The following is a 23,659-nucleotide window of genomic DNA, read 5'->3' as shown; positions in this document are numbered from 1 at the left end:
TGTATCCTCTTTAATTTATACATCTAGATTCCTCACAGATATATGTTACTGTATTTTTATTGTTCACTATAGGCAAACTCATGACAGTATTCTGTCTCTTGAGATGAAGATACCATACAACAGAATATACATGATGTTTGGATGTTACCCTCCCAATTATAAGATTCTTTTTTATCTGTACAGTAGAGTAAATACAGCTATTCTTAGATTTTTCTAATTTTTATTTTTATTTTTAATCACATTCACATTTTTATAATTGGATTCTTTTTAAGACCATTTAGACCAACTGTGTCTTAGCAATAAGTATATGCATCTTCTTTAATTTTTACATATCGTATGGCTGCCTTATAGTAACTGTTAAGGTTGAAATAGTTTTTATGCTAGTTTTGGAAGACTTTGTTGGTGATCAATTCTAAACTGACAGGATACACTTAAAAATCAAAATCCATCCGTTAGTAAATTAGATTTCTTAAATGACGTACATTCATTCTAATTGATATAACAATCAGTTTAAATGTATACTTTTTATTAATCTTCAAAAAATAATATTTTTCGTAACATGGTGCCAGTTGTGTTTCTCCTTGACAATATAGCCAGTTGGGAATTTTCTTATTATATATTTATTTATAAAATTATTTGGGTACCTAAAATGTTAGGCACAGTATGATGATCTATGAGACTTCCAAGTACAGATACATAAATACATCACTTTTTAAATTTGGAAGATTTTCAGTTCATAAAGGTTTTGAGGATTTTTGTTTGTTTATTTCTTTGTTTTTAGTGAATGGGGAATGAGGTTATGTATGTTAATTCTTTCGATGCTAATATTTGGCTGACAGCATTGTTGCTAGAAATCAAAACAATAACTGCATGCAAACATAGGCTAAATTCTTTCCAAAGTAGTATAATAGTCAGACCATAAACCTTAAACAAAAAGAAAATAAGTCATTATTCTAATGTTATGTTTTAAGGTGAATTTTCTGTGCAAAATGTGTTCACTATTTTTAAGTTTAGTATTTTATTTAACTTACATTTGTACTGAAATGTGCATATGCTTTGCAGGAAGCCCTTCAGGAAACTTTGAAAGATTTCTGTTCTGATACAATTTCTAACTGTGTTCAGAAACTCGAATGTTTCTTTTTTTAATCTCCATGCTCCTTGAGAAGTTTCTCTACACTGTTTATCCGTTCACCATTTTGTTCAAAGAAATACTGTCCTTTCGAGACCACAGTGCTGCAGAATGAAAGGACTCTGACAAAAGAGCTGAAAAGAATGTCTGTGAAGATGTAAAGCTAATTAAGATTCCTTTTAATTTCTCATATTCAATGCAGGAGAAAACAAATTACATAGTAAGACCACTTTCATATGCTAATCTGCCCTCATTGAGCTATGGGTTTAGAAATAGAAACATAAATATGATAAGATTTGTCATTCAGCATTTTATAGAGACAATATTTTCTTGATTTGAAATAGTCTTCATAATGTACATCATGAGTACATTAGGGCCCCTGGAAAGTTCCTAAGGAAAAAAATCTGTTTAACTTTATTCAGCCCTATATATTGCCCAAATTTATTTGATGCCAACTCATTTTTAAAGGAACACTAGAGTCACGTGAAGCCCAGTTGAGCAAAAGACTGGTTCATCCAATTCCAGAGGATCCCACTACATCAACTGAAATGGCACTTGGGAAGTCTGATAACTAAGTGCATTTCCTACTCTTCCATGCAAAACTTTATACCTAAGGAAGACCCTAAACTTATCAGCACCAGAAGTATCTTCAAAGCATAGGATTGGAATTTCGGAATTTGTTTACCAAAGTTAACAATCTTCTTTTTAATGCATTCTTATTGACATTTGAAGACAGAGGACAGCAAATTTTTATGTAAAAAGCACATGGTAAATACTTTAGGCTTTGTGAGCCAGATGGCCTCTTTCACAAACTGCTCAGCTCTGTCATTGCTGTGCAAGAGCAGCCCCTGGCAATGCGTGAGCAGGCATGACTGTTCAATAAAACTTTATTTGCAAAAGCAGGCAGTGGTCTAGCTGACTGCTATTTTCAAATAATTTGTAACATAACCCAGTTTTTTCCTTATAACTAAAAATACTGACAACAATTGAACACTTTACAATGCAGAATATAACGATCACATAAAAATCGTTCCTGATATCTGTAATAGATGTTTTCTATGGGAGTTTTGAATATTAGATTACAGTTAGCCTTCTTTTCAGTTGTGAAGACTGCCCATCATAGCCATTTTCAAGTAACATTTTGTTCATATTGTTTACTTTTCTCAGTATGGTATAGTTGCTCTGTTTTTGTATAAGGCAATTTTTCTCAAAAGTAGATAGGTAGGTACAATTTTCCTGTAAGCAGTAAAAAACCATACAGGAATGTTGGTTGAACAACAGTAGTCTATGACCAGGCAAATATTATGTGTATAAATTTGAAATTGGTATCCACCTCTGACGAATTTGAGAAATAACAATTTACTGTTCACAATTTATTATATCAGTATGCAGAATTGTATACTGTGTCATATCAAGAAAATGATCTTGGGAGTTCTTTATTCTCTGACCAGACTGTTAGTTTATTCATCTTACTTAGCAAGACTAGAAAGTTTTCATTAATGTGTGAAAGATGATTATCCCACTTTTAAGCCCAGTTGTTGCAGTTGTCTAGTTATAAGGAGCAGCACTGTTTGAACGATGCAGAGGGATATTTCAAAATATTATGCAGCAGCAGTTTTGGGTTTAATTGTCTGCAGATGGTAGATGATCTATTTTCCTTACTCGCTGCCACATTTCTAATAGCACCCAGGCTGTTCCGTGTAAATTAGTAATCTTTCATATAAGCCTGTCCTTAATTTTTCAGTATTTTTTCTTTGCATCATTTTCCAGCTGTATCATGTTAGTAGTGATGTTTTAATTTTTTTTTTTTTTTAATATCTGTGTGTCATAACTGTTAACCATTTAAACATAACTACTGAGCTCCACAGGCAAACCAGAAGTCCACCTGGTCCCCTTCAAGAATCCGAATGATTTCTTTGGTCACATGTAGACCATGACAACTATAGCAAAGGCAGTGATTTGTTTTTATTTTTCTCACCAGTGCTTTTGAGATGCATTTTTTTCATTCCCTTAATGTGGCAAAATGAGGTTCCTAAATAAAAATGCTCTACATGAAATTTAGTTATTGGAGAGGTTTTTCTACATGAAACACTTTTAGTGAAAGAGGATAATATTCTTCACAAAGGTGATTTTAGCAAGAAGAGAAAATATTGTGACTTAAGCAGCAGAATTTTTAAAAACCTAATAAATTCTAAAAGCCTAAAGTTTATATCAAAATTAGCAATGAATCTTTTATACATCATATTCAATAGCAGTTGGAAACATTGTTCACGGTAGAGACTTACTTAGGACTAATGTGTTTGTTTTCACTTTTTTCTTCAGTTAATCTATCCAAAATCTCAGCCAAACCTTTTAACTGTGTCATAGTTAGAAATTAACTGCCTGGCTAAACCTTGTTTAAGGGAAAAGAATTCAGAAAAGTCAACACCTTGCTATGGGGTTTTTTGTTTGTTTGTTTGTTTGTTTCTTTCTTTCCTTCTCTTTTTGTTGTTGTTGGAACAAAGTTGAGACAATGTGATATACTGATCGAGATTCTCCTTGCTAGCCTAGCTTCAGTCTGGCTTTTTCTTCCCTCATGCATGCTGACCTGGGAATCTCCTTTGCCATAGCTGCGATAATCGTGACTCAGCTTACAACACCTTACATTCGCATCGCCCCTGCCGCAGGCGACGACCAACTGACAGGTCAGATGTTCAAGTATAGATGAGTCATCTTGCCCATTTCCTGCTCATTTTTCTCAGCTTCGTTTCCCCTCTACATTTCCTCTTTTGCTTAAGGCTTGTTTACAATGTTTCAGACTCTTGGTACAGACCTGTGCCCGCATTAAATGAAGTGGTGTGCTTGGCCTCTTCTCTGTGCACATATATATCCATGCATTAAGCACAACTCCACTGCATGTTTCCATTGTGTGTTCGTCTGTTGGTATGTTCCTTTTTAGACTAATGTTATATAGAAATGAAATTTACTAGACTTGCAATAGCAATGACATCAAACAGGATTTCAAACAAAATCCATAAAGATGAATTCACAGTAATCCAAATTAAGCTAAAGAGGTGTTGTGATTTGAGGGTGAGAGAGGTTCATTTTTCACCTTGTAGGATCTAGTTTGCACACATGGTTAGTAACACAGAAGCTTGTCTGCCAGTGTTGTGAATTGAAACCACACAAAGCTATTTGGGGTGCTGCTCTTCTAATAGCTTGGTGTGCATACAACTGGAGCAGAGCTGACTGCATTCCTTTTAGATTCTTGTTTCAAAGTATTTCTATAAAGCAGTGGTGCATCTGCAAGTCAAATGCACTGAATAATTTAGGGGATTTTTTAAAAACCAAATGGCTTAGAGTCATGGAGTTGAACTGTGTGCTTCTTTATACCAAGATAAATCAGCTTGCCTATTCATACTGTCTCTCAAAGTGTGTTGCCATCTGTATAAACTCATATAGGAAAAGAGTCCAGTAAAGTACTCCAGATCGCAGGTGAGTGGTCAGAAACCCCAGAAGACAAACTTTTGTCCTGCAACAAAAGTTGGCCATTGTCACAATTTCTAGCATAATTACAGGACAGGACTCAAATTCTGGTTTCCAAAGGATCATTGATGCCATAGTTTTGTTGCATGTGGTATAGACCTGATTAAAGTTGAGTAGGAAACACACAGCTGCTTTCCATAAAATTTCTACTCTAGCAATTGTTTTATATGTATGAAACTAAGGAATATACCCTGACATTTAAGGGAGAAAAGAAAAGCAAAAATTCATAAATGTTTAAGTTCTGTGAGCCTATTATTTTGGAAAGTAATGCCTCTGAGACTCAGGAAAATTGTAGACTAATCTTTATAAGGTAAAGAAATGTAGGATAATTCCAGTTCTTTCTCTGCTGGAATTCTGTACATATTTTCAGTCCTCTGTTTCAGGCCTACAGGCTATAAACTTATTAATAGTTCTGCTTCCCCTGCTTTCAAGTTTCTTTTAAGCATATTTCTTTTATTGATTAAAATTCTGCTTGTTATAGATTCTTTCTTATCCTGAACTTCTGAAGTGCTCGTCCCAACAGAAGTACTTAAGCAATAGTGTCTTTCTTACATAAGTCCTCCCCTTTCAAACCTTTGCATTTCAGGACTGGCCTGTGGCACTCTGTGTAGAGTTAGGTACTGATCATGAAGGTAACCTGGGATCCCTCAGCAAGTCTGAAGCCACTGTGTCTCTGCTGGCACCAGTCTTGCCAGCCAATCATTAAAACTGGGTTGTCCTCACTATCATAAAATTAGTAATTATGGGAAATATAGCTAAATAGCCCCTCTCTCGGGCCTTACCTGTAATCTGCTGCCTTCAAATTAAGCATGCTATTTATTAGACATGAAGTAAGTGAAACTTCTGAATATAGTTTTTTCTCTAAACCTTGCAGGATTAAGAAGATACCATAAATCAGTCTCTTTCATAAGCCTTGCAGATTCCGTGTGTGTTGTTATTTTGGGACTAGTCTCCGAAGGACATATGCATAGCTCAATACAGGGCTGCCATTCCTTTAAAGGCTATAGATGATCTCCATCATTTACTTTGGTTTATTAGGGATTAAAATAATCGAATGTTAGAATAAGCCTCAAAGACCAGTAAAAAAATCACTCTTGTTCTTTTTTCAGTATTTACTTCTGGCTTTAACAGTGGCCAATCTTACCCAGATAAATTCAAACCAAGTAATATTCTGCATTTTCCATTTGCATCAGCCAACAACTTTGATAGCATAGCAGGAACACTGTCTTTTAACAGATTTATTCATGAGTCATACTGAAGCTTGAGACTTCATTCAATCACTGATTTGACAATTATTGAGCACCTTCTGTGTACGAGGTATAGATCTTCTAACTCTTTTAAAGAGTTTTATTTTGTGATGACTCTTGGCATCAGGCCTACTTGCAATAATAATATCACAACCTACATATATATACACCTGCTCTTGTGAATGAAAAATTACTATCATACTTATCATTTAGCAGTTAAGAAAAGACAACAGTTATGTACCTAATGGGGGGAAAGGACATGTGTTTCAAAACCTTTCTCATTGTGTCAAGCAGCTAAGAAATGGTCAGTGGACAGGTCTGAATAGTTGATACCTGTGACCCATTGAACATTTGTAATTTTGTTTTCTAGATAAACACAGTCCCTTCCAGAAGCAAACAAATACATGAGGGATACATTCAAAAGTGCCTTCAGCAGTTTTTGTTTATTTTGTTTTAATGGTGTTGACATCATGCTCCCACAAATGCTATTTGAAGCTATACTTACACTAAGAAACTGTGATAAGATAGTGAGTCCTCTGTAGTTCCTGTTGTCCCAGAATGCAGTATATGCTGCTTAGGTTTGCTTTGGTAGAGATGGGACCTCCCTCTCTTGTCTAACACCAAAGAGCACAAGCACCCTGGTGAGCTGACCTCAGCACAGGACTGTGCTGGACACAACAAAAAGTGTTCATAAATATTGGCTGATTTAATTCACTGAATGAATGCACTCAGACTGTAGAATGCTAGTATGTTTCGTAAGCAGTGCTGTCGTTGCATTGGGGAGTGTTTCTTAAACTATTTGTCATCAATCAATAAGAATACATCATCACCCAGTTCACACACACACACACACACACAGACATTTAACTGAAGAATATTTAGTCACTGTACTAGCAGTGCTGTTCACTGAATAGATGTGCTCAGATTTGTTCTGTTTGATTCTGTCTTATTCTAATGCATTTTTAAAAATTCTAGCAACCAACTTAATTGATCCATTTCCTACTAATGGGTTATAATCCACAGTTTTTAGAAAATGCTTTACTAAACCACTAGATTTAGGAGATGAAAGGGAACAGAATATATGTTTGGAATAAAAATTCTGTCCACCCTAAAAATCCTCTCAAGTGCTCACAGAGAAAATTCTAAAAACTGGAAATGCTTCTGGTTTCCACCTCATTCATTTCATTTTGTGATTAATTTCATATAATATAGAACTGCTTTGGGAAGAAAATTAAAAACTGTACATGCTAGACATTTCTCTTAAGATTTTCTAGTTAATTTTATAAATATGTCTAGGCTATTTATTTTATATTAAAATAGTTCTAGTTATGATTTAATGAGCTAGCCAGCTCTGAGGTGCTGTGGAGAATGAGTTCCTTAACCAAAATTATCTGTTTCAGTTAACCCATACATCCAATATGATAAGCTCTTTGTCCTAAAGATTTATAAACACAGTGACTCCTGGGATTCAAGTACAAATCCGATTTTTCAGAGCATATAGAATTACTTGCTAGATACAATTAGTACTTAAAAAAAAAAAGGAATTAGCCAACATTTATTCCCACATAAAGTTCCAAGTTTTGAAAAAGATACAAGTAGCATAGGTCTGTATTGTCAAAGATAAACACAGCCAAATGTTAGTTAAAGTGGTGAAGAGATTTCATTCAATAACTGCTTATAGGTGATGGAGCTGAGTTCCATCCCTAATACAGAGGTGACTGAGCATTTTACCCAGAGGATGAAGGAGAAGGGGGCTGGCAAACAGGGACTCCAGAGAGCCAGGGAAGTGAAAAAGTATGGAAAGCTGGGAGGGTGTGCTGGTGCCTGTGAAATCCACTGGCGTTTGCTAACTAGCAAATGGCTCCTGTGACCCCAGAGGCGGGGAGGTGGGCCGTCCCTGGACAGTCGGTGCTGGGGCAGCCTGACGTTTTCTCAAGCAGGCACTTCAAGGGAAACGAGGGGCCCCTAGGGATGCAACATTGAGCTGTTAGAAACTACTGTTTTAAGTCTCTCTAGACCACGGTTGAGGCCTAGTGGAGAAAGGCCTCCGAGGAGCCTGGCTGGCGTTTGGTCAAGGAGACAGTTTTGTCACTTCTCACCCCTTTTCTTGTGAAGAGCAGTAACTTATGGATTGATGACATTGAAACAGGAAGTGAGGACATTTGATCAACTTCTGTGTATTGTCCTCAGGACACAAATGTTCTTTTGTGTCAAAAAGGGCTTAGAAGAGTCTGGCTGGTTTGGTCACAGAAAGAAATTTTGTCAGTGTATAGGCAAAGCTATCATGAAAAAGAAATCCCAGGGAAGTTCTTTTTTTTTTTTAATGTCACTCTTAAAGCAAATATAGAGTTTTTAGCATAAAATATAAAACATGGAAGTCATTGAACTAGACCCCCAGTGAGGAAGAAAAACAACTACAGTATTAACAGAGAAACTGCAGGGTTCTGGACACTGTGCCAAAGACTCCCACGGGCACTATTCGGACTCCTCGGGATAGCCAACTGGGAGACACCGCCACACTTTTCTCTGAAAAAAGGAAACGCAGAGGGGTGATGCTCACCTCCACAGGCTCCAGAGGGCTGCTATTCAGTTAAGTGAGGGATAGAAGTTTGATCCAGGCCTTGTGACTTGAGCCCTGGGGTCCTTTGACCTCAGTGTCTGTTTGAACATACCCTTTATGCCCTCGTGTCTCCTCCCCATTCCGGGCCACCCAGGCCCACCCAGCCCTAACTCCCTACACAGCCCTTTCCGTTGGGTTTTCACTAACACCTGTACCCCTTGGCTCCACACATTATGCTGATCCCCAGCCCTGAGAAAATCCCATTGCCTGCCTTCTTGGCTCTTGTTTCCATACTTCCAGGTATTACTGGAGAATGGCAGAACCAGCAGATTAATTCTACTAGATAGGTATACTTTGTCCATCACACCCACCTTGATGTTTTCTGCTGACCAGTGAATGTCTCCTGCTTACGCAATGGTGGAACACTGGCCTCCACTCCCACCCAGGGAAGGCAAGGACTTCAAATGCTCATTAATCAGTTGCCATATCATGTAGACCATCAGAAGTGGAAATCCTATAAAGTGACTGGTCTGATGGTTCTCCAGCTGCGTCGTAGGTTCCATGGAAACGCCGCAGGAACTACTTTTCATTCAAGTCCTAGCTGTGCCACTGAACAGCAGAGTCCAAATAACTTTGGACAAGTTATTTTGCATCTCCAAACCTAAGTTTGCTCATCTGTGAAATAGGAATTACAGCTTTTACATTCAAAAAGTTGATGTCAGGGTTAAATCAACAGTAAAGGACTTAGTAAACCCTTGACAAATGTTAGATATTATTGTTATCTTATCTGAACACATTTTTTAATTATGGAAGAATGTACACTCTTTCATTTCTTCATTGATTCACTGAGCACGTATTACCTGAGTACCTGCTATGTGCTAGACCCTGTGCTAGGCTCTTGGATTATATTAGAAATACTGAAAAAGTTCACCCTATGTTTATTCTAACCTAATTCATGTTTTGAACCTTCTACAACTTTCTCTCTGTGTATGTAAAAATATACAAACATATATACATAGATTTTTCACTACCATCTATATATTTAACTATACAACTTACATTGTTCACTTAATATGTCATGAATTCCCTTTCAAGGCAATACATATCAATCTAAGGCATTCTTTTTGTTTGTTTGTTTGTTTGTTTATTTTTAATCCTCACCTAAGGATATTTTCCCATTCATTTTCAGATAGAGTTGGGGGAGAGAAAGAGAGAAACATCAACACATCAAAGAGAGAGACACATTGATTAGTTGCCTCCTGCATGACCTGTCCAGGGCCAGGGACTGAACCAAAATCAAGATACGTGCCCTTGACTGGAATCAAACCCAAGACTCTTGGGTCTAAGGGCCAACACTCTAACCACTGAACCAAACCGGTCAGGGCTAAGGCATTCTTTTTAATATTTGACTGAGAAGTATAGATATATTATGATCTATTCACCCAGTCTCTTGCTAACAGACATTCAGATTTTCACCAGATTTTTCCCTAACAATGACAACAAACTGGAATAAACACCGTTTTGTGTTCTTTCTATTATAACTTTTATTTCTAAATAATTACCAAATATGAGTCAAAGGGCAAGTTTATTTTTTATATGGAACTGGCCAGACTACATTCCTCCCAAATTGTACTAGGTCACCCTCCTACCAGCGTCTGCTAAGCACACCCTTTTCCACAGCTCCGCCTGCCCTGGACGTCTGCAACCTGCTGGGTCCAGTGTGGGTGACAATGGTATTCGAAGGACTTTTCCTGAATCTTTGCCCATGTTTATTAGCTATTTGTATTTCTTCTGTTTTTGTTCATACACATTCCTATCAATCCCCATTCTTTTGGCATAAAGACATTTCATTTTTAGATAATCAAATATGTTACCATTTTCCTCTCTTTTCACAAGGTTTTTAATTTGAGAAGTTCTTCACATATCTCAGATTATTCATCCATTACCCTGATTTTTAGCTCTTGCCCATCTAAAATTACCACTGATGTGGTGTGGAGTATGACCAGGGGAGAGGTGTAGCTTTCTTTCCAGATAAACAACCAGGGAGGCTACCCTAATTGTTAAGTAAACAGTTATTTTCTCACAGAATTGAAATGCCCTATTGTCATATTTAAGTCTTCACATTTAGATTTATGTGGTCCTCTTTGTCTCTTCCTTATCTATTACCATAATCTTTGATTATACTGATATTGTATAATAAAACTAAGATTCGCTCCTAATTCTTTGTCAAAAATCCCTCACCACTTGCTTCCATGTCTGCTTATCAGTCCTTAAATGATGGGCGCTCTCACCTTTTTAAATCCTCTCCTATTCCCCTGCCTCATCCCACACCCGTCACCCTGACCTCCCTGTTCTTTGGACATGGCAGCCATGCTCCTACGGTCGGCCTTCCCTCTCCCGCCTCCCCATTCTCCTTGCTTGGAATAGTCGTCCTCGGATACCGCTTGGCTGACTCCCCCAGCCCCTGCAGTCTTGGCTCCGGTCTGCCTTCTCCCTGAAGTCTGCCTTGAGAACGCACCCTCCCTCACGATGCAGCCTGCCATGAAACCGCACAGCCTGTCCCCTCACGCTGCTACCGTCTCCTTTTCAATAGCACAGTCACCCTCTGTGCCTACTTGTCATGTGTGCTGCTGTCTTTCTCCGCCTTCTAGAATATAAGCCTTCTGAGGACAGGAATCTTCATCTGCTGTTTTCTAATATATCCAGGCACCAAGAAGGTAGCTCCATCTGTGCATAGTAGGCAGTCTAGTAGGCAGTCAAGTCCCAAAACTGCCCCTGAGATTCTCATTGGAATCTTATTAAATGTATACATTATCATAACTGTGGAAATATGTACAATTTATTTATTTATTTATTTATTTATTTATTTATTTATTTATTTATGTATATCTTGTCATAAACATTAAAGTTTTTATATAAACCTGTCTCGTCAGGTCTCCCTTCAAAATATATTCAAGGTTCAGTAACATCTCGCTCTCACGGCTACCACCCCAGCACAGACCGTTGCAGAAACATTTTTACTGGGCTCCAGCTTGCTCTTATGGCTCCTTATTAATTCATTTGCCACAGAGCAGCTGGACTGACTTTCCTGAAACTGAAGTCTGGTTCTATTGCTCCTCTTCTGAAGCCCCCAAGTAGTTTCCTACTGCACTTAGAATAAATTCCAGATTTCCAGTCACAGCATAAAGGGCCTGCACCATCCCTGGTCTCACACTGAGTCCTGAGCTCAAATCACTCTATCACTCTCAGTGCTGATCTTACTGTTTCTCTAAAGCACATGCTGGATCATGTGCCAGATGTTTGCACATGCTGCTCCCTCTGCCTGAGACCTCCTTCCTCCAGACTTCATACTCCCAGCTCCTTCTCAACAATCAGAATCTGGCACAGAGGTCATCTTCTCGAGAGGCCTACCTAGATAGACCACAGTACCTGAAGTGCAGTGGCCCTGTCTGCTGCCTAGCCACTGCCTAGCCCACCACTCTGCCACTTTTTGAGGTTTCCTGATGACACTATATCTCCCTCCTGGAATGCGATCAGAGCAGGGCTTTGTCTGTCTTGTTCCCAATGTAGCCTCTTAGGCATCCAGTAGGTATTCAAAGTTATTTACTGAAAGATGAACAGTGATGATCTTTCTTATTAAATTTATTCTTAGGTATTTTATAGCTTTTAGCACTATCATGAGATTTAATTTTAACTGTTTCAGAGAGGGGTCTACCCACCAACACCAACCCTATTTGTGTCTAGCCCCTCGCCCGTCACCCAGCCGGTGGACCCTTGGACCCTTTGTGAGCAATAAGCTGGGACAGTTAGCAGCTAAATGCAGATAGGTAGCATTTGTCCTGCTGTGGACCTCGGGCTCTCTATCTGCAAGATGAAGATGTAACTGAAATCAGGTCTTAGCCGCAATAAGTAGCTCAGACAACTGGATACAATTTGAAGATGATGGGATTCTTCACTGAACTTGAGCTCAGTCAGTGGCAGGCACAGCAAATGCAAGAGGTCTTGCAATGTGACATAATATGCCTAAGAATAAAGAACTGCACAAAGGCCAGCATGGCTAGAAGGATGTATAAGGAGCAATCATGTTGTACAGGCAGAAAGAGGCCGACATTAAGAACATTGGTCTTGATCCCAGGAGCAGTGGGTAGCAGTTGAGGTGTTTTCAAGAGGGGCAAACAGGTTCAAGTATTCACTGTGTACTCCAGCCACACTAAAAACATTTGAGGGGAGATGAAAAAGGCCAAAGACAGAATTAAAACTAAGAAATGGACAAGCATCATCCTCTAACCTAGAAAAAACTGAGTGAATGGATAAACAGAGAAAAGCTAAATGCCAGGAAATTAACACAGTTGAAGCACTTGCCCTGGGTTATGTATAATCTGCAATCAGCACAGAAGAGCACTTGATAGGGAATTTAAGGGACAGGTTCAAACAGATCAAAGGACACTGAGTACCTTAGAGATGAAATGGCTTCCTTCAGCCTCATGCCTAATATATGCACTTCATTTATTTTGAGAACTATTTACTGAGGTATGCAGCTGAACCAAAACTGACAAAGAACATAGTCCATATTGTTTGAACATATGGATTCTGTGAGAACATCTCACTACCTTTAGCCACGGGCAGTCCCTGCCCTTTCAGTACTTCGGTGATTAGACTTGTAAAATGTTGTATTAGAGAGTGTTAATTGAGTCTACTGTGAAATGTGTGTAGAATTATTTTTATCTACTACTACTGGGGCCATATTTTATATATCTTTATACTTTTCATAACCTGCCACCCAGCCCTTGGCACTTAAAAGGCACTCAGAGACCAGCTATAATTTTCCAATGGAATGAGTTCATTTATGAAAAGATAAAATTGCCTTGTAGGTGTAGACTAATTTCCACACCACTTTTTAAAAAATAACACACAGGAGCTCCCAACTGTGAACACCTGCAGGAAGATGGGGAGTCCAGGAGGTGCAGCAGGGCCGCACATCACAGAGACCTCTGATGGTCAGCCTCCCCTCGGACAGCGGAGCAAGTGCATGCAGTGCGGTTCTGACAGAAGTACATGTGACCTCCTTGCAGTCTTTGAGATACTTAGCTGTGGGGAGTTGTCCTCTGTGCTGCTCCAAGAGTATCCATTGTCCCTGCTTTAGGCGGGAAGGGTGGACGTGGTCATCTTGTACTTGAAGAGCTTCCCGTGTCCTTGAAGACCTTTCTATGTAATTAGCTGTGTTGAGAATTCAGAGAAGTGTAACTTGTGCTCTTTGCTCTCAAGAAACTTGTATTTATCATCTTTGTTAAGACCAGCATAAACAGTACAATATATATTTCACTTCAACACACTTACCATATCTTAAACTATTTGCAATAAGCACAGATAGATTAAGTTAATATGAAGTCAGCTGTTCTAAAACGGCATGTCTGTACGATGCCAGAACCTTTCAGTGTCAAGAGCTTTGCTTTGATTTCTGAAAGAACTTGAGGTAAAATTAAGGGAAGAAAACCCCTCCTTTAGGTTTTCTTATAAGTAATAATGGCCAAACTTCTTATTTTAGCTGATAATCAGTTTATTGGAAATAGTGGCTGAATGGAAACTACCATTTCCAACTAAGTATCCTGGTATTTTTAAATGTAGTATTGCATACAGATAGAGAATGAACAATTCGTATGCCTGATCTTGGCCTTGGGCATTTCTTATTGAACCGTGAGCAAGGTAGCAGTGCTATGTATTTTGGCCATGGAGCCTAATATAGAAAGTTTGTGTGAAGAGAATTTGGTTGGAATTTCTTATAAGGATTACTTAAGGATTCTAAAATTTCCCTTCCAGCCAGAAAGAATGTAAAGTGAGAGGAAATTTTTATTCTTCCTGCAACACCAGCTGAATGCATCTTAATGGGCTGTAGTGTCACTAGTGATTTATTGCCCTTTTTTGTTCTTTTATGTGTTATATTTGTCACTCTGCTATGGCAGTTTCATCTATAAAACAGTATAGTTACAAGAAAATGGTGAGAGGATACAGGACTGCCATGGGAGATTCAGGCCCCTTTTCCCTGTCATTTTGTGGAAGGAAATACTGAGTCCAATGTCAAGCATTTGGTTTCAGAAGTAATATATCTTTAAAGATGTATACAGCACTGACATAGTTTTGTTTTCCACTTTTACTACATAAACTTTAGGATTTCTATGTAAAAGCTTTTCAAAAAAGACAATTTAATTTTTCAATATTCTTTTGTGTTTTCTCTTTCTATCAGTAGTGTGATAAAGGAAAATGATGTATTTAACTACCTTCTGTTTGCTTAAGGCATTAGACTCTAGTGGTTCTCAACCTTCCTAATGCTGTGACCGTTTAATACAGTTCCTCATGTTGTGGTGACCCCCAACCATAAGATTATTTTCGTTGCTACTTCATAACTGTTATGTCTTAAGCGACCCCTGAGACAGGGTTGTTCGACCCCCAAAGGGGTCATGACCCATAGGTTGAGAACCGCTGCAGCTTTCTGGCTTGGAAAGCATTAATTGAAATTTTGTACTTTAGGAAAATCTACCTCTTAATTTTGTTAACAATCTGGTGCATTGTGCATGTCCAAAAAGAATACTGAGGTTAAAGCTTTGAGCTCAAAATAAACCAAGATTTCAGTAAAAGATGCAAAATACTGGGGGAAAAGTGCCTGTTGTTTTAAAAACAGTTTAAGATTTTTGCATGAAAGAATTTGTATTAATGAGTTTAATTATTCTTAACTTTTCTATAAAGAAATATATTATTTAAATCTTATAATAAAAATTTATTTTCAATATTAGTAAGCATGGAAATGGCATGGATTTTTTTTTTCCCTAGGTATCTTTTTATTGTGTTATATTTCAAAAGCATTTTCAGATACCTGAAATTCCCCAGTGTTCTGCCTTTTCTTTTCTTTTATTTTTTTAATTTATTTTTGTTACAAATGTTTCTCCTTTTTCCCCCTTAGACACCCTCCTCCAGATCTCACCCTGCCCCCCAGCATTGTTGTTTATGTCCATCGGTTACACATATGTGCATATAAATTATTTGGTTTATTTTAAAGATATTTATCAAAACTGTGGGACAATATCATTTCACTGGGTCTTTCTCTTTGCCCCAGTGGACAGCATGAAATCCACCCTACCGTTGATAGACACCAGTGATGACATTTTGATTTTCATCCTTTTACTTGCTTTAGAAAACTGTTACTTCAATTTAGGATAGAGGTAAATTCAGTGACAAGGGGCCATGTACTGCTGTGTGATATTTGTCTGGTTGTCTTTGTCTTACTTGTAAATAAGTATTTTTAGAATACTGTAAAATACTTAGTATTTATGAGAGTTTGTTTAAAAGTATTTATGAGTGTGATCAAATATATTTAATCAGAATGGAAAGGAAGTCAGAATTTCCTTCATTGTCTTCACTCAGCCAGATGTTGAAAAGGCAGAGATCAAGAAAATATCAAGGATAGATCAAGAAAATATCAAGAAATAAATCTATTTTAAAGTATTTAAAATAAAGTATTTATTTTAAATACTTTACTGACTTTGTAAAAGAATGCAGGGAAAGTCAGGACCTGTAAGTGGAAAAACAAAAAAAAAGCAGTCTTTTCAACAGAAATACCTCATTTTATTTGCCCTTTTGATAATATTAGTGTCCAGACTTGTTCATCAGTGTCTTCAGTGTGCCAAGAGGAAGGCCCAAAGTTTTTTTAAAAGATTGAATTCTAACATGTTCAAATGATATACATCACCCTTCCACTGACCCTATGCCCCACATACATACTTTTAGAATTATAATTGTTTTTAATGTGAGAGCATCTGGGATTTGGCTTTTAATGTCTGATTTATTCACAAGCCATGGCTTTTCTAGCTTAGCTGCTCGATCAAATGACCCCTCTTTTTCTGGGAGGGTTGTCCTAAGGGCAAGGGGAAGAGAGTTGGCTCTCCTTTGTGGAACTGTAGCTCTTATCTTCCCACTTTTCCTTGTGCTTGGCAGACTGAACGCCAGGCTTTCAAAAGGGAATTCACTCTCCTTGATGAAAATCATTCAAAACATCATTTTATTAAAAAATCAATATATCATGGAATAAAATGCAACATTCGCATGCTTTATTTTAAAAGCTCAAACAAAAGACTTCAAAGAAATTTCAGTCTAGTGGTAGGCCACTAGGGATAAACCTCAGGATGGTGCAGGTACTTGTCTCTTCTGCACTTAGGGGGACAAAGGACCAGCTCATGGGAGCAGTGAGGCTTAGACTGCAGGTCATTTTCTAAACCACATGGCACACTTCCTGGGGCAGTTTTCAAATATCAGACAGGAATCTAGCCCTGAGGATTCTCTGCACCAAATTTTAATAAGGTGGTTTACATGGCCACTCTGGTTCCCAGTATACATAATTTAGAAAGCATTTCTTTTACATAGAAGGTAGTGAGTTCAAGTCCATGCTCTTGGGGAAATTTCTTAAACTCTAAGTTTCAACTTCCATTTGTGTAAAACAGGGAGAATACTGTTTGTTAAACCCACAGTGAGCAGTGGGAGAATAAATGCAATAATAGCTGTATATAAAAGAGCTCACACAAAGCTCGCCCAGGGTAAAGGCAGAGTTTGAAAATGGCAGTTGCTGGTAACTTTGTTGTAGCTTTGTAGTTGTTATTCTAATAGAGGATTATTTTATGGCCCTTTGGGTTTTTAAGAGAACTAGGTAATTATACTGGGCCATTGCCAGTCCCAAGTTTGAATTTCACAGCCCTTCAGAGAGGTACAATATTGAACTTCCAGGAAAACAAATGGATTTCTTGATGCTACATAGGGTGTTATTTACATGAACACGATGTGGATGGGGTGGTCTCCAGGAGCACCGGAGCATGAGAGGAATATCATTGTCTATTATATGTTAAAATCTGTCATGAGTCCCCCCACAGATAATATTTTCCATTTGCCAATCTTTGGGTTATAAACAGCAGCAGCATGACCCAGGCTATATTAATTTGCTACTGGCAGTGATGGTGATGATGATAATAATGAAAAAAGTTATTGCATTTTCAAAGACAACTACTTTATTTGAAGCAGTAATAGCCCAAAGCAGTGTATAACCTATTCTGTGCTTCCTGTGGCCTAGCACACGGAATAAAATGCCTGACTCCCTTTGTTTTCCTGGGCATTCGGGGTTCCTTTGTTCCTCACTGTCCTTGGTTTCAATGTGGGCACGATTCTTTGTGTTTGTCCTTCAGTAACATCAGTTCTCAAGAGAACCTAAGAGGATGCACTTTAATAGAACTCTATTAAGAAGGATTATAGATGATCTCACTAAATAACTTTTTCAGACACTGGGTATGAAGTTGGAAAATATAGAGTGGCTTGTAAGGGAATGAGAAGCATCACAAGTTTTCTTCAATGTATTGTTTTCTTTTGGAAGAGTAAAAACTATTGCTGAGAAACAATCTTTGAAAATAACCCTGGCACCTGCCTTGGGCCTAATAAATGGCATCTTCTCCTCACATCTATCAGTATCTCTGAGGAGCTTTCCCATTTGCTCTAGTAAATATCCAAGCAATACATCACTTCAGCAACATGACTGATGTTCAGTTTAATATGTTCAATTTACTTATTGATACTGCTAATGATGCAATTATTAATTATGGTTTATTAATTATAACAGTTTTTTCTTCAAGTTGAAGCTCTCTTAGTCAAAACAAATTCTGGCAAACCAATTTTGTCTGGGAATTTGCCTAGGTGCTGTCTTATTTACTCAAGATTATTAACCAATTTAGAAGGTTCTTCTCCTATATCTTTGAAAATTCTTTACCTAATGGTATGTATTTATGTACAAATGTGCATGCACATGTGGAAAGACCACACCAGAGTGAATTACGTGTCTCTTTTAGCCAGTTTACAGGCTTAATAAAAGGAATTCTCAGATTTCTACCTTATTTCTTCTATGAATAACAAGGAAGTTAGAAAATGATTTCAAAGCAGGGTTCTGGAAATGATATAATCATTTTATTAAATGAAAGTATTCTAAATAGTTTAAATCATATTAGCATCATCTTATTAGAAATTTCTCCTTTTTTGCTTTCTGAAAGACCAGACCATTGTAATTACTCAGCAGCAAAAACTTTAGCTAGTTTTAAAGACTTCTAAAAGAAATTCCATGTGTGATCATGAAAACTGGTCTATAGTCACTTAATCATTACAAGTATTGAGTTCATAACACTTTATTCTTGACGGATACTCATTTCCTGTCTCTCTGATATGTACCCAGTTCACTTTCTCGTCATTGATGGATATATATTTCACTGCTTTGGTGCAGGAAATACAACATTTTGCCATTTGCCACTGGTATTTATTTTCTTGCTCTTTCTTTAGATTAATCTCATTTTTTATTAATAAAAGTTTGGTCAGTAAATGTACAGTTAAGACCTTTATCTGTCATCAACACACTGAGAGAAACCCCTCCTCCTCTGTGCGCTGTTTCTCAGCGTGTGCAGTGGAGCCAGCATTCAGACATTTTCCTTGTCTCAGCACATTGTCTTGATGCCCATGTAAGGTCATTCAAAAACAGATGCAGATGCCTCTCTGTTTATTTAATAGGAGTTTTAATAAACTCCTCACTAAATACTGAGATCAGTGGAAGAAAGACCACAAAACAGAACCTGTTGCCTTTACTTTTCACTTCTACTTTTTCTTCCTTTTTCTTTCCATTTATACCCGTTGTCCTGTGTCTAAGAACTTTAACTTAAATGGAAAGTGAACAGGCAGGCTATGAGAACGGTGAAAATGAGAAAGAAAAATTTAAATGAGTTGTATTGTGAGAAATCTTTGATTCAGCAAACATGTTCCTACATGTTCTGTGGACACAATAAGATACTAAGCCAGATCTCTGAGGGCCAAAAGTAGAACCAACTTTGTCCCAAGGGCTTATGTTATAGTATATAATATAAGGGAGTTACCAAAATAACTGCACTCAAGGTTGAAAATACTAAGTTCTATGCAAGAGGGGTGAAGCAAGGTGATGTAGCAGTCCAGTAGGAAAGAGAATACTTTCTATACAGCCATCAGGAACAGTATTTGGGCTGGGTGCCCTTGAAGCATGAGTGGGATATAAACCTAGAAAAAGTGAGTAGGGAAGTGCTTCCATGCAGAAGGAGCAGCAGGAGCAAAGGCCCTGGGACAGGGAAGTATTGGGTGTATGAGGAGAACTGAACATTTCTATTGGTTGGAACGCAATGGATGAAGAAAAGTAGAAAGAGGACAGGCAGAAAGTTAGGAAAAGGGGTTGGAGCCAGCTCGTGGAAAACCTTGATTGCCTTTTGAAATAAGCATTAGAAAACTTTTGGTATTTTTGTTTTGTTTTTTAAATGAAAAAGTGACTGATTAGAGCTATTCTTTAAGAAGGTCAGTATGGCTGCATTATGTAAAAGAGACTGGATGCAATGTTTACATGGGGGTCAATTACAGAAGTCCAGAAGAGAGGTAAACATGTCATGTCTGTGGCAGTGGAGAAGAAGGGATGAAGAAAAATAGCATTTTTTGTCTTTGAGATTGGGCAGAGAGGTGAGAACTGGCCTGTCTAATGTCATGTGAGTACTCTTCAACCCAAGGATAACCTGAGTAAATCTCCTTTGTAATATATTTCACTCTTATGTGCTGAGGGTCAGAATGTTCTTTATGTACAGCCAAAATGTGTTTACTTGCTCTGACTTTTACTGTGTACTGAATATATTCCAAGCACTAAGGACACAGAGAGGGAAGAGTTGCAGCTTTTCTCTATAAGAACTTGAACTACTGCTTGTTTAATCCTATGTGTGTATGTTAAAAAAATATACTACATTCATACACAGATTACACATGATCATTGTTCTCTTTATAAATGCCTCCTACATGTATTAAGATGTTCGTTCAGTAAAGACTTACCAAGTGACCACTGTATCAAAGACATTGTGTTAATGGCAAGAAGTCAAAGGTGGACAAGAAATAGTCCTTATTCTTGAAAAGCTCCAATGAAAGATAGTATCAGGGCACCTGCTGATCCTTGGTTAAATAAATGACCTCAGTTTCTTTTTTCTTTATTCATAGTCCTTTTTTTCTGCCTTGTAGATCTTCCGTATTTCTTTTCTTTGATTCCTTTTCAGCATTTCTCCTTTGACCAGCATTGTGTACCCTGGAAGGATTGTTTTGTACATGTCTCTCCTCTTGTACGTTTCAGATACCCACTGATTGTATTTCCAGGCCTTTCTTTTCTGCACTTAGGCCTAGGAAGTCCTTTGTTCTCACATATTTATCATATTTTTCTTTTAGGATTATAATTTTCTTTTTTAAAATATGTTTTTATTGATTTTTTAGAGAGAGAGAGGAAGAGACAGAGAGATAGAAACATCAATGTGAAAGAGAAACATCCATAGGCTGCCTCGTGCACACCCCCTACTGGGGATGGAGCCCACAACCCAGGCATGTGCCCTGACTGGGAATCGAACTGGGACCTCTCAGTCCATGGGACGATGCTCAACCCACTGAACCACACCAGCCAGGCTGCATTTTCATTTTCTTATTGCAGTGTTCTGTACTTCCGTTTGTTTATTTGGTTGGTTGGTTTTGTTCTTGGGTGAGGCTCTCCTCTTTACAACTGTTCAAGATGATTTTAAACTTGAGTCTTGTCTTCCAAGTGTTGGAAGTAATCACCTGAGTTTACTGTATTATTGGAGAAAGTTGTGCTGCAGAAACAAGAGTGGACTTAGACACATCTACATCCAGAGTGCAGCCCACTCATGTCCTTCCAACTGACTGAGGACAAGCTACTTATCCCGACTGCTTGTTGCCTCAGTTTCCTCACTTGTAAAATGGTATTAATCATATAGCATGGTGTGATATTAAATAGAAGTTGTATACGATACCTGGCATATAAAGTGGGTCTTCCAAACTGCCAGACTGCTTCCTGTCCAATTTGATCTGATCAGCATGCTTTACATTCCTTTACAATTAAAAAGATCTCCCAATCTACTTATTGTGGGTAATTATAAAACTAGGGTTTTATTCCACCAGGTTTGCCTCTTAATTGTGTAAGAGGATATTTTAAAATAGTACAGTGAAAGAAATTGGCTGATAAAGTATATTAATATATAAATATATATAACATATAATGTGTTATAATATGTTATATATAATATAATATATATTAATAAATATATATATAATATATAAAAACAACCAAAGTAAATATTTTTCCATTTACCATAGTCTGGGAAAACCTTCTTCACAGTTTTTTTTAGGAGCAATGGTTGTTGAGTTGGATTTTCCTTCATGTTGTGTAGGGAGTCTCCTAAGGTGTTATATATAGATTTCTATTTCTGGGTCCTACCTCAGACCCTGGATCTGTAGTCCGTGGGAAACCCAGCCATCTGCATGTTTCAAAAATTCTCCAGATGATTATTAGTCTCTTTCATTGGAGAACCTGTGTTTTAGAATATATTGAATAGAATCACACCATTGGTATAAACCTTATTTATTAAAGAATTTAATCATTTGAGGAAAAGTTGCATGTTTACTAAATGACAATTGGGGGATGATATGACCCCACTCTCTCCTAAGACCCCAGGAATCCTCCGTACATGTCCAAGGGCCACTTTTTGTGCATGAAGCTTCTTGACCTGTGAGGCATGTCACACTTCTGCATGCATTTTACTAGACTATATTTTTTGATCCTCAGAAATACTGATTATCCTGATTATTCTAGTAAGCACAGAATTTGTTAGGTATATGCACTTACTTTTTGGTAAGATGGTGAATAACAAATCCCAGGCAGCAGACAAAGCTACAAGGGGTTTGTGCAAACAGCTACTACTTAGTTCAGGAAGCTGTGGTGATTCTTTCTCCCAAGGGAAGGATTTTTAAGAGCTAAACATAGCTAGACCATGACCCAAAGGCACAAAGTCTGGAAGAAAATTTGAGGGTCAGTAGTTTTTACTTTAATGCCTTTAAACTTAGTTTCAGACAAACTGTTAGAAATGTCCACTCTTAACTGGTGCACCCTCGGAAATGTCCGTTCCCATGACCTCTACTGACTGTTCACTTTACATGACAGGTGAACACAGTTGATAGTATTACTGACAAATTGTTTTTTCATCTTACCACTTGACCATGAGCTGAGAAATGCAAATGGAAAAAATAAAGCTATTTCATCAGAGTAGTAACAGCACTAATAATTCTCTTGAAACTTTTAGCACCCAGATACTAAATGACAAGGCTGTGATAGATCATCTCACCCATAGGGTGTTGGCCACATCAATAAATGAAACAGTAACTTTCATGAAATTAGAATGAAAATTAAAATGTAAATTAATTTTTTAAATGGCATATATCAAACAATCCAGTATCTCAGTTTTATATGAAAAATTATGATTTTGATTATTACTTGCAAGTCATACATGCTCTGCATGCCCTGTGGTGGAAATTGGGATGAAGGAAGAGTTATAAATTCAAAAGCATAATCAGGTTACGAATAATGCACAAAGTGTGAATCTACATTATTATAGGAGTCGTGATTGACTTTGCATTTCCAGGAAGAAAAACAATGATATGTAATTTAAATGAAAAATCATGGAGCTGTTTCACAATTATGTATAATGTTAAGGTCCAACTGAAAAACCAAAACACAGGATGCAAAGAATTCAAATTCTCTGAGCACAAGACATGAATGGTCTCACAGTACCTTTAAAACTAGGGTGTTGCTATTTTTAAGAAAAGAAAAGACATGTACCTCTGCAAAAGTTAGAAAAAGAAAACCTATGAAAATAAATTCTCTATTCTATCAAGTCATAAAAATGCTAGTACAAAATGTCCAAGGCTTCCTTAACTGAAATTTCACAATATCTGTTGAGAACAGTGTTCTTTGAGGCACACTTGGAGAAACAATAGTTTTATATATTTCCACAGCTTCCACTTTATTTTCTACTTTTTTCTCATGTCTCATTTTGTAAGCTTTCTCGAACTCCTCGGTTTCTCTTTCAGCAGTACCCGTGGTTGCTGTCCCCAACTTTTGTCTCTTTCTCCCCATATCCCAAGAGTGATATTTTGGTATTTGTTTTGCCACTGAAACATTTTGCACTAGTGAGATGAAGTATTTTGTTGCTTGGATTCAGTTCACACATTGAACAGAAACATATTTCCCCCCTGGAAGCCGGCCATGTATTTCCATAAATGACACCAACAACC

At 37.5% G+C, this 23,659-nt stretch overlaps 1 protein-coding gene across 6 annotated transcripts in view; it reads left to right on the top strand.

The window, feature by feature from the left end:
* The window catches only part of PTPRM (protein tyrosine phosphatase receptor type M), an 839,861-nt gene that overhangs the window by 559,557 nt on the left and 256,645 nt on the right, over positions 1-23,659 (top strand). For 3 of the 6 annotated variants that reach the window (XM_036244601.1, XM_036244600.1, XM_036244604.1), the window contains exon 14: positions 3,739-3,813. The exons of the other annotated variants lie outside the window; for them this stretch is intronic. In XM_036244601.1, coding sequence (XP_036100494.1) covers positions 3,739-3,813 — 75 coding nt within the window. The remainder of the gene's footprint in view (positions 1-3,738; positions 3,814-23,659) is intronic. 6 annotated transcript variants of the gene reach the window in all.

This window comes from Molossus molossus, unplaced genomic scaffold (genome assembly GCF_014108415.1).
Source record: "Molossus molossus isolate mMolMol1 unplaced genomic scaffold, mMolMol1.p scaffold_m16_p_6, whole genome shotgun sequence".
In the NCBI taxonomy this organism is placed as follows: Eukaryota; Metazoa; Chordata; class Mammalia; order Chiroptera; family Molossidae; genus Molossus; species Molossus molossus.
This window is presented reverse-complemented; position numbering and strand designations above follow the sequence as displayed.